The following is a 12644-nucleotide window of genomic DNA, read 5'->3' on the forward strand; positions in this document are numbered from 1 at the left end:
TTTTTCAGTTTTTGGGCGATTATCTTAGTTTGGGTCTCATTTTTTGCAGGATGAGATGACGGTTTGATTGGCACTATTTTGGGGTGTATATGACTTTTTGATCGCTTGCTATTACACTTTTTGTGATGTAAGGTGACAAAAAATGGTTTATTTAGCACAGTTTTTATTTTTTATTTTTTACGGTGTTCATCTGAGGGGTTAGGTCATGTGATATTTTTATAGAGCCGGTCGATACGGACGCGGAGATATCTAATATGTATGCTTTTTTTTTATTTATGTAAGTTTTACACAATGACAGCTTTTTAAAAAATAAATAAATTATGTTTTAGTGTCTCCATATTCTGAGCCATATTTTTTTTTATTTTTTGGGCGATTGTCTCAGTTAGGGGCTAATTTTTTGCAGGATGAGGTGACGGTTAGATTGGAACTATTTTGGTGGGCAAACGCCTTTTTGATCGCTTGCTTTTTGTGATGTAAGGTGACAAACAATGGTTTATTTAGCACAGTTTTAATTTTTTATTTTTTACGGTATTCATCTGAAGGGTTAGGTCATGTGATATGTATATAGAGCCGGTCGATACAGACGCGACGATACCTAATATGTATACTTTTTTTTTTTCCCCTATTTTTTACCAATTTTTTTTAACTTTATTTGGGGAAAATTACGTTTTTGTTTATTTTTACTTGAAACTTTTAATTTTTTGGGGGGAAAACTTAATTTATTAAACTTTTTTTTCACTTTATTTTTTGTCCCACTTTTGGACTTGAACTTTTGGGGGTCTAATCCTTTACAATGCATTCCAATACTTCTGTACTGTGTGTATTAGGCTACTTTCACACTAGCGTTCGGAGCGGATCTGTCTGCATTATAACTTAGAAAATTTTCTAAGTCAGAAAGTAGCCTGAGCGGATCCGTTCAGACTTTACATTGAAAGTCAATGGGGAACGGATCCGCTTGAAGATTGAGCCATATAGTGTCATCTTCAAGCGGATCCGTCCCCATTGACTTCCATTATAAGTCTGGACGGATCCGCTCGCCTCCGCACGGCCAGGCGGACACCCGAACGCTGCAAGCAGCATTCAGGTGTCCGCTCACTGAGCGGAGCGGAGGCTGAGCACTGGCAGGCGGATGCATTCTGAGCGGATCCGCCTCCACTGAGAATGCATTAGGGCCAGACGGATGCGTTCGGGGCCGCTCGTGAGCCCCTTCAAACGGAGCTCACGAGCGGACACCCGAACGCTCATGTGAAAGTAGCCTTACTCATACAGCTTCCGGCCTGTGAGATCCAGGGGGCTGGATCTCTCAGGCTCACCACCGGAAGGCAGCGCGATGCCTTCCTTAGGCATCGTGCTGCCTTCCATGCCATCGGGTCCCCCCTACAGCCGCATGGGGACCCGATGGCACCGCCGATCGCCGCCGCAAACCGCAGGTCTGAATTGACCTGCGGTTTGCTGCAATCGCCGATACAGGGGGGTCACATAACCCCCCCGGCATTGTGACAGGATGCCCGCTGAATTATTTCAGCGGACATCCTGTTCCTATTAACCCCTGCCGCGCCGCAATCTACAGGGTGGGCCATTTATATGGATGCACCTTAATAAAATGGGAATGGTTGGTGATATTAACTTCCTGTTTGTGGCACATTAGTATATGTGAGGGGGGAAACTTTTCAAGATGGGTGGTGACCATGTCGGCCATTTTGAATCCAACTTTTGTTTTTTCAATAGGAAGAGGGTCATGTGACACATCAAACTTATTGGGAATTTCACACAAAAAACAATGGTGTGCTTGGTTTTAACGTAACTTTATTCTTTTAATGAGTTATTTACAAGTTTCTCTTTGTTTACAGCCATTGACATGTCGCCGGGGTTAACACGTGAGGAGCAGATAGAAATTGTGTTGATGTCTGGTGAACGCAGTAACCGGGTCATTGCAGCAGATTTTAATGCAAGACCACCCATCTCCCATGCTACAGTTAGCAAACTGCTTGCTAAGTTTCGTGAAACTGGTTCAGTGTTGGATTTGCCAAAATGTGGACGCATGAAATCTGTCTCTAATGAAGAAACACCAGTGGCTGTCCTAGCTTCATTCAGCAAGAGCCCACAGCGTAGCACTCGCCGCATGTCACTGGAGAGTGGCATTAGTCGAACATCCCTTCGGCGGATATTAGCTACTCACAAATGGCACCCTTACAAACTCCAGCTACTGCAGCATCTCAACGAGGATGACCCAGATCGGCACACTGAATTTGCAGAATGGGCAAAACAAAAATTGGAACAGGACCCTCAGTTTACGCAGAAGATTTTGTTCAGTGATGAGGCAAACTTTTATGTTAATGGTGAAGTTAACAAACAAAACCACCGCTATTGGTCTGACACTAACCCACATTGGATAGATCCCTCCAAGACTGTTGGAACAAAAAAATTGATGGTATGGTGAGGTATATGGGGTACAAAGATAGTGGGGCCATTCTTCATCAATGGAAACCTCAAGGCCACTGGATATGCGAAATTGCTACATGATGATGTGTTTCCCTCTTTATGCACTGAAGCTGGCACGTTCCCTGAGTTTTTCCAGCAAGATGGTGCACCACCACATTATGGGGGTCAGGTCCGAGCATTCCTAGATGACCAGTTTCCTGGAAAGTGGATTGGTCATCGTGGGCCAGTTGAATGGCCCCCAAGGTCTCCTGATCTGACCCCCTTAGACTTTTATCTTTGGGGTCATCTGAAGGCAATTGTCTATGCTGTGAAGATACGAGATGTGCAGCACCTGAAACTACGGATACTGGAAGCCTGTGCTAGCATTTCTCCTGCGGTGTTGCTATCAGTGTGTGAAGAGTGGGAGAAGAGGCTTGCATTGACAATCCAACACAATGGGCAGCACATTCAACACATTTTATAAGTGGTCAGAAACTTGTAAATAACTCATGAAAGAATAAAGTTACGTTAAAACCAAGCACACCATTGTTTTTCGTGTGAAATTCCCAATAAGTTTGATGTGTCACATGACCCTCTTCCTATTGAAAAAACAAAAGTTGGATTCAAAATGGCCGACTTCAAATTGGCCGCCATGGTCACCACCCATCTTGAAAAGTTTCCCCCCTCACATATACTAATGTGCCACAAACAGGAAGTTAATATCACCAACCATTCCCATTTTATTAAGGTGTATCCATATAAATGGCCCACCCTGTAGTTTTAAAGTTATGATGTACAGGTACATCATGGGTCCTTAAGGACTCGAGAAACATGCCGTACCGGTACATCATAAGTCCTTAAGGGGTTAAGTGCAGCTGGGTGTATACTGCCTGCTCCCTTCTAAAAATGGCATGTGTCGGTGCCTTGTTTCAATTGTAGATAGAGTTTGTGTACCAGTTTGTTGGAGCGTTCTCGCTACAGTCATGCACGCGGCACATGTGGAAGGGACGCGCAGGCAGGAAAAGTGTGGTTATGCGCCTTACGATCGTCTATTGGCTGGATCACTCCACCGTGACAAGCTGAGATACGTTTTCCAATATTTACCCGAGTGGCCAGCACCAACCTGTTACCTACAAATCTCACAGCCTACCTTCAATACAGCTGCACCTGATTTCGGTCCAACCAAAAACAGGTGAGTTTATTATATCCACCCGTTTTTGAAGGAAGCTGTTGTATCTTGACCTATTTACCCTATGAGCGCCTCTCTCACCCTGTGGCCGTACCCCTACTATCAGGGCAGGGTGCACCGGCATCAGCCCGCTCTATACAAAAACAGCCGTTATTTCTTCACCTTCCTTCGCAAAATGTGTAATACCAAGCTTACATTGTATTTTCATGGTGACAGATTCACTTTAAATTTTCATTTACCAGCAATTTTCTGTTTACTAGCGATAAAAAATGTTATTTCAAACAAAATAAATATTTCGGTATATTTAAATGTAAAAATAAAGTTTCTAATGGTTTTGGCGGGGGTAAGGGAGGTGCTAGAGAAAGTACCCGCCCGGGTGCCAAATACGGTACCCTAGGCACGCCACTGCTAATGCTAACATCTGGGAGGCTGCCTGGGTGAAAATATGGGTATGTCCGGGTTCAGCTCTGAACCCGGACAACCCCTTTAATATTTGCCATAAAAGAAAACTATAATTGCAAGTCAATTCCCCAGCAGGATGATCAGAAGGACATGGATGCAGATGCAGAGAAGATGTCTGAGGCAATCATGCTTATTATGCAAGTAATAGGATTATTACATACTGTCTTTACTGCATAAAAGGGGAAAGTGGTGTCGACTGTACCATCTGTGCTCAAGATGGAGCGGAACAGAAATGTCACACAGTACTTGCACTGCTTAGCAGATGATGTGATCGTGAATACATGTATGAGTCAGAACTTAAAGCTACCGGGCCCTTGTGCAAAAACTTTACAGGCCCTCAACACCTAAAGATTAGTGATGAGCGGCAGGGGCAATACTCGAATTTGCGATATTTCGCAAATATTTGGGCGAATAGTCATCATAAATTCAAGAATTCGAGAATTTGCCATTATTTTCCTGATTGCCAAAATCGGCAATGTAATATGCACGTATTGCGCGCGCAATACAGGCGTGGGTCACTTTTGCTACATTTTTCAAGTTGCTAGAAGTTTCCTGAGACTGGAGAAAATGGTTGACACGGCAGAACAATAGCTTTATATGCAGATAGAGTGCTCCAATATATTCGCGATTGCTCAAATCGGCAATTAATGATGCGCATATTTTGGCGCAATACGTGCAACTTCACATTTTAGCAGGTCTGACTACATATTACAGATTGGTGCACTAAGTATTGTTGTGAACTTGTGACATCACAGCAATATGTCTGCAGCATGTATGTATGGACAGCAGAACCTATTAGGCTACTTTCACACTCGCGTTTTGGGCGGATCCGTCATGGATCTGCAAAAACAGGTCCGTTACAATAATACAACCGCATGCATCTGTCATGAACGGATCCGTTTGTATTATCTGTAACATAGCCAGGAAGGATCCGTCATGAACTCCATTGAAAGGCAATGGGAGACGGATCCGTTTTCTATTGTGCCAGATTGTGTCATAGAAAACAGATCCGTCCCCAATGACTTAGGGCTCTTTCACACTTGCGTTCTTTTCTTCCGGCATAGAGTTCCGTCGTCGGGGCTCTATGCCGGAAGAATCCTGATCAGTTTTATCCTAATGCATTCTGAATGGAGAGAAATCCGTTCAGGATGCATCAGGATGTCTTCAGTTCCGGACCGGAACGTTTTTGGGCCGGAGAAAATACCGCAGCATGCTGCGCTTTTTGCTCCGGCCAAAAATCCTGAACACTTGCCGCAAGGCTGGATCCGGAATTAATGGCCATTGAAAGGCATTAATCCGGATCCAGCCTTAAGCTAAACGTCGTTTCGGCGCATTGCCGGATCCGACGTTTAGCTTTTTCTGAATGGTTACCATGGCTGCCGGGACGCTAAAGTCCTGGCAGCCATGGTAAAGTGTAGTGGGGAGCGGGGGAGCAGTATACTTACCGTCCGTGCGGCTCCCCGGGCGCTCCAGAGTGACGTCAGGGCGCCCCACGCGCATGGATGACGTGATCACATGGATCACGTCATCCATGCGCATGGGGCGCTCTGAGGTCATTCTGGAGCGCCCCGGGAGCCGCACGGACGGTAAGTATACTGCTCCCCCGCTCCCCACTACTACTATGGCAGCCAGGACTTTAATAGCGTCCTGGCTGCCATAGTAACACTGAACGCATTTTGAAGACGGATCCGTCTTCAAATGCTTTCAGTTCACTTGCGTTTTTCCGGATCCGGCGGGCACCTCCGGCAAATGGAGTACACGCCGGATCCGGACAACGCAAGTGTGAAAGAGCCCTTACATTGTGTGTCAGGACGGATCAGTTTGACTCAGTTTCGTCAAGCGGACAGGCAGCGTTTTGGTGTCTGCCTTCAGAGCGGAATGGAGACGAAACGGAGGCAAACTGATGCATTCTGGATCCTTTTCCATTCAGAATGCATTAGGGCAAAACTGATCCGTTTTGGACCGTTTGTGAGAGCCGTGAACGAATCTCATAAACGGAAAGCCAAAACGCGAGTGTGAAAGTACACTGCCTAACACCCTGCACTGGAACCTATCAGCTACACAATATCACTATCTAACCTACACTGACCATCTCCCACTAACTATCTGTATTATATATATGAGCTTACTATCTATCTAATGTAATTACACAGCAAAGCAGAGAGCACAGCAATGACACTGCTCTCTCTCTCAGAACTGTAGAAAATGGCTGCTGGGGAGGTTCTTATATAGTAGGGGGTAGGCAGCTTTCCTATTGGTTGCTAGGGATGTTGCTAAGCTCAGACAAAGACATTGCAGCCTTCTCATTGGCCCACAAGCAAGAAGCAGGGAGGGATCATGGGTTCAGATGAAAAAAAAATCTAGAATATTCGCAAATACGAATATATAGCACTATATTCTACATCTTTGCGAATTCTCAAAGTGGTGATATTTTCGATTAAAATTTGCGATTCGAATATTCGCGCCCAACACTACAATCTACCGTATACTATTATGGCTTTGTGTATTCCGTCAATGCTGATATGGGATGGTACAATTGCCAGATCGTGTGACTTTAGTGATCATATGCAATGTATAGTCCTCAGATGAACCAGTACAGCGCTGGGATTAAAGGTCCTGCTCCTCCAATCTAGCAGGAGCTGGTCGGGTCCTGGCTGGCAGACACAGAGGGACCCTGAGGAGCAGACATGAGCGGTCTATTACCACTCTTGCCTTCTCCGCTGCCATCAGGAGATCGTGGAGTAGCACAGAGGGGAGAGCAGGAAGCGGCCGAGCAGCTTCCTCTATTAGTCCCGGCAGTCACGTGACCGCTGGGTGTCTTGGGAGCAGGAACAGAGCTGCAGGGTCTAAGGAGTAGAGATGGCCTTGCGGTTCGCCCGGCGGTCGTTTCGCGGCGAACTTTGCGTGTTCGCGATTCGCTGAACATATGGAGATATTCGCAGCCGTCATATTCTTTTACATTGTGAAGAACTTTGACCCATGACACATCCATCAGGTGGTACAGGACAGCCAATTGAGACATTTTAGCACATGGACATACCCCCTACCTTATAAATAAACCTGATCTGGCCACCATTTTACATTCAGTGTTTTGCCAGTGTAGGGAGAGGTTGCTGTGTGGAGCAGGGACAGACTGTTAGGCTGGGTTCACACGAGCGGATGCCGTGCGTGGCATCCGCTCCGTGAAAGAGTGCCAAGACCCGATGCAGACTGCAGAGGCACGGAGCATTAACATGACTGATAATGCTCCGTGCCTCTCTGTGATCTCTTTACTACGAAATCACAGTGACATAAAAATGTATTCACTCAAACCTGTACATGTTATACAGTATAGCAAAACGATTGCCCCCAAATAGGGAACCCATTGCAATAATTAATATTTGTGTCAGTTTTAATATTTAAGAAATAAAAAGCTATAATAAAAAAATTACTTTTTAGTAAGAATTAGCGGTTTTCCCCCAAATTGAACCTAAAAAAAGGGGAAAAAATCTCTAAAAAAACATGTTAATAAAAATTTTCAATTAAAAAACATAGCAAAGATTATTTTGGTAGTCAAACAAATAAAAAAGTTAAGGTCACTAAACCCTCACGTGTACAAAATCACGAAAAATTGCCTGGAAATTCAGGCCTTTTTTAGGCCCAGTCATGAAAGGGTTAATATATGCAACTGAGCCTCTAGGAGCAACAGCTCAGCTCTCTCTGCAACAGCAACGCCCCCATTTCTCCTAGAGGCTCATTTGCATATATTAAAACATAAAACATAACGTCTTGGCTGATTGTGTTGCCAAGAGATGGACTTGGTCCTCTCCCTGACTAATTAATGTGTCTCTAGCTGAGCAACAGGCAAGACCTACATGTGCAAGCTCCTCAGAGCTGGGTCCAAGAAAACCAGTACAGCCTTCCCTTCATTGTTCACCTGCTCGCTGTCGACATCACCGCGCTGAGCACATGTAATTACAATTGTATGGAATGGCTCTTTCCTATGCACTTCAATTTTGATGTCGACGGCAAGCAGGCAAACTAAGAAGGTAAGGCAGTGCTGGCACGGCACGCAGCCTTCTCTTCAACCAGCTGACCGCCGATCAGATATTGATGACCTATCCTGAGGATAGGCCATCAATATTAAAATAATGGAAAACCCCTTTAAGCAGTGCCTGAAGACTCAAAGCAACTGATAGGACCCTTACTTAAGTTTCCACCCAGGCGGTGACCTGCCTAAGGGTACTTTCACACTTGCCGCAGAGGAATCCGGCAGGCAGTTCCGTCGCCGGAACTGCCTGCCGGATCCGTCAAAACATATGCCAACTGATGGCATTTTAAGACTGATCAGGATCCTGATCCGTCTTACAAATGCATTGAAATGCCGGATCCGTCTTTCCGGTGTCATCCGGAAAAACAGATCCTACATTTATTTTTTTCACCTTTTTTTTTCGGTCTGCGCATGCCGGATCTGGCATTCCGGCAAGTGTTCAGTTTTTTGGGCCGGAGATAAAACCGTAGCATGCTACGGTATTATCTCCTTCCTGATCAGTCAAAAAGACTGAACTGAAGACATCCTGATGCATCCTGAACGGATTGCTCTCCATTCAGAATGCATGGGGATAAAACCGATCAGTTCTTTTCCGGTATAGAGCCCCTAGGACGGAACTCAGTGCCGGAAAAGAAAAACACTAGTGTGAAAGTAACCTAAACTAGCGATTGGTTGAGTGTGCATTTCCTTGTTTTTTCTTATGTGTCGAAGAAGCACAGGAGATCTTCGAGGATCAAGTAAACACTGGAATGGCAGAAGTAAGGATTAGGAGGTGAGTAATTGTTCTTTTATTTTTTTAACCTTTCCTGGAAAACCCTTTTAAGCACCAACACTGCAGTACAGTAGGTACGTTGATGTCAAATGTCCCAAATGCCCAGTCTGGTCTCAGCCTATGCTTGTCTCAAGGTAAAGCATTCCTGAGAACATTCCAACATAATATTTAAAAATACATCTCAAAAAAGTCTACCACCAATAGAAAACAGTCAGTTCAGATTAGGGGCAGCATAAGAATGATCTAGGTGCACAGGCATGAAGTCAGGGCCCCGTGTTACTGATCACTATAGCCATAATGCATTTGATTTGGGTAAATAAAAGGCATTTGAGGGGTAGTTATGGCTCTCTACTTAAAGGGGTATTCAAAACTCAGACACTTTCTGGAATATTGCCAGGTTATGCCATCAGTGTCAGATAGGTGTGGGTCCCATACTCTCCTATCTCCAAAACAGGACCCAAAAATAAAGTGGAGTTTTCCCCCCCCTCTACTGTATTCCCACTATGGGAGTTCCAAAAATAGCAGAGCGCTGGCCTGAGCTATGTCTGGAACTCCCATAGTAGTGAATAGAGAGGTAGCCATGCAGGGGGGTATGCTCTCCGTTCACCTCTATAGGACTGCCAGAAATATCAGATCATACTTGCTCAGCCATTTTTGAAACTCCAATCGACACAAGTGGAGAGAATGTGCGCATGCGCGTTGAAGGAGTGCTGAGACCACAAGGGCTATGGGCTCCCTCTGGCCAATGGGACTCCAATGAACTGCCCTAATGATAAGTCCCCTTCATAGTCTGTGCCTGTGATAATTCTGTTCTGCGTCTTCTCCCAATGATGGGAGGTGGATTTGAGGTGACCACATTCCCACAACTCTTCCTTTTTAAAAAAAAAATGCTACAAAGGTTAGAGCTCATGCACACGAACGTATTTCCTTTCCATGCCCGCTCCGTTTTCTTTTTTTGCGGCCCGTATGCGGAACCATTCACTTTAATGGGTCCGCAACAAAATGGGAAGTTACTCCGTGTGCATTCCGTTTCCGCATGTCCGTATTTCCGTTCCGCAAAAAAAAAAATAGAACATGTCCTATTATTGTCCGCATTACGGACAAGGATAGCACTGTTCTATTAGGGGCCAGCTGTTCCGTTCTGCAAAATACGGAATGCACACGGATGTCATTCGTGTTTTTTGCGGATCCTTTTTTTTGCGGACCGCAAAATACATACGGTCGTGTGCATGAGCCCTTATTGTGAGGAACATTGTTAGGAAGTGACAACCTTCTCCTTCCCTTCACAATAGCATCGTCCTTCCACATTTGATGACAGAGCTAATTAATTAAGGCAGATATGTGAGAAAACAATTAGCTGCCATTGGCATAATGGAGCACTTGAAAGTGGCATCTTGTTTTAACCCTTTTACTGCCAACCAACAGTATAAGAAGATGAATCCACAGTGAGATCCTTTCTTCTCTTTATAGATCCCCAGCATCAAAGGAGACATGGAGTTGACCTCTGTTACACTCAGTATTGCTGAGGACTCCCAAGCAAATCTCGCCTCCTACTGACAGTAATAGCACAATCTGTTGAAAGAAGAGATAGATTATCCCACCCCACAGTGCGATCCTTGTTACATGTTACACTGAGGATCAGCCTGAGGAGATAAGACCAAAGAGCATTTCCCAATAATGAGCTTTGCCTCCAACACCAGCAGCAATGTGTGCAGACATGCCCTCCTACATCAGATTGCGAGCTCCATGGGCCAACTGCGAGTGTCTATTAGTTTGATACATGGTGCCTACACCAAAAGTCAATCTCATCTCTACTTGCTCTGTTGTCTAATGCATTCTGTTGTGCCCTTTCAAGCCGACTGCCATGTTCTTCAATGGGATGGAAGACCTGAAATTCTACTACTCTGCTCATGGTGAGTTCTTTAGTTGTAGGAACCCACAGGAACATATCCCCAGTTTAGCAGCTCTGTTTGATAAGGGTTTGCTCCTTCGCACTAAATTAAAATTGATATTATGTGACCCAGTGCACTATATATCAACCCTGTACATGCTCCAGCACAGCTGCTCCGGAAGCTCTTGAGCAATCCTGTTCCAACGGACTATGAGGTTCTGCAGTAGCTGATTTCTTAGCAACACAAGTTCAGCACATGGAAGTAGAGCATGAGGATCAAGGATCTAGCCTATACCCCATATACCTTAAAAGCCCCCCCCCCACCCCCATCAACCCTCATCCCCCCAGATATCAGAGTCTACAGAGTATGCCAGTGACTTACCTTTCAAAGAACAGGCGTATCATGAAGATGCAGAATGCCAGAGGGATGGCAAGGTAGAGATCTTCAGCCTGGGGGAAAGTAGCCTCCTCTGTGTTCTTCAGATCTGCCCAGGTTACATTGTGAGGCAACCAAAATCTCTCATTCCAAAACCAAACTAGGATACCTGCCATCTTGACTCCTTGCCCTTGCTCTGATGATGCCTTCCCGTGGGTCTACCTGATGCAGCCGCAGCTGGCAGGATGGTGCTGATGCTGGAGAACAATGATGCTGCTGCTGCTAGATTTATAGGTGTCTGTGGGAAGTGCTGGGTGCTAATCACTATTAGCTCTGCCTCTGTTCTCTCTCTGCCTTTCTCATCATTAGGAAGGGGGAGGATTCTGCACACACATAATACACACACAGGAGCATCTGCAGCTGCAAGCCTCCCTCTCCTCTGTTGTAAGCATGCCCAGGATTGGACGGTGTACACAGTACTGTCTGCCGGACTGGGATCCCAGCCTTTATTGGGTGATTTCTCATGTATTCCTCCTCTACACATATTAGCACAATGTGCTCTGAGCTGCAGCATCTTCTAGTCTCCGAGCTAATGACAAGGCTCCATGAGGAGACACTGCAAAATCATTACAGTTTAGAGAGGGGTTGTGAAATCTTTAGGACTTGGCTGGTAGACAAGAGAGAAGATGACGTGTTTTATTAGGGAAGATACAGAATGCTTGCCTAAGTCTAATCATGTAGATAATAGTATAAGCTTACATTATTGCCTACTGTGGTTCTCCATGAACAATGCAGAAGATACTATATTATGGAAGTAACATGTAACGCATAGTAATAAAGACGCGTAACACTGAAACAAATGGTAATACATGATGCATGAGCACTGATCTCTATAGTGCTGTAAAAAGTATTTGCCTCCTTCCCAACTTCTTTTATTTTTGCATATTTGTCACACTTGAATGTTTCAGGTCATCAAACTGATTTTAATTAGAGAATAACACATTTCTTACAATTCAGTTTGGGTGTAATTTTGCCATCCAATACTATTCAGGTACAAATAAATTCGACCCAAATTGAAAGTGTCCCAACTGCTTGGAAAACTCTCTCCCACTTTCTCCACCGTTTATCTCTGTCTCTTTATCGCTCCCTCTCTCTCTCTCTCTTTTGGTCTCTCTTTTCTTTTTCCTCTCTCCCTCCCTTTCCCTCTCTTTGTCTCTCTCTCTTGTCCTCTTTCCTTCTCCCTCCCTCCCTCTCAGGTTTCTTAAAATCAGAACTTAAAAAAAAAAAATTGGGTTGTATTTTTCAATTTTAGAATCGATTCACTCTATAGAGTATATATCTATTATACTCTATTATAGAGAAACTACATGGGAGACCAACTTATAAAGAAAACATATAATTTATTAGACCACAATTATATAAACATACTTAAAAAGGTAACATTCCAAAAATTAAAAAAAGCGCTCCCTCCCGCTTATACAAAGGCCCTTAATGTTATAAATC

General features: G+C 44.5%; 1 protein-coding gene across 2 annotated transcripts in view; it reads right to left on the reverse strand.

Moving 5' to 3' along the window:
• The window catches only part of CERS6 (ceramide synthase 6), a 212501-nt gene extending 201033 nt beyond the window's left edge, over positions 1-11468 (reverse strand). For both annotated transcript variants that reach the window (XM_040441028.1, XM_040441027.1), the window contains exon 1: positions 11148-11468. In XM_040441028.1, coding sequence (XP_040296962.1) covers positions 11148-11317 — 170 coding nt within the window. In that variant the 5' untranslated portion in view covers positions 11318-11468. The remainder of the gene's footprint in view (positions 1-11147) is intronic.
• Between the last annotated feature and the right edge of the window lie 1176 nt (positions 11469-12644).

Source organism: Bufo bufo, chromosome 7, assembly GCF_905171765.1.
Source record: "Bufo bufo chromosome 7, aBufBuf1.1, whole genome shotgun sequence".
In the NCBI taxonomy this organism is placed as follows: domain Eukaryota; kingdom Metazoa; phylum Chordata; class Amphibia; order Anura; family Bufonidae; genus Bufo; species Bufo bufo.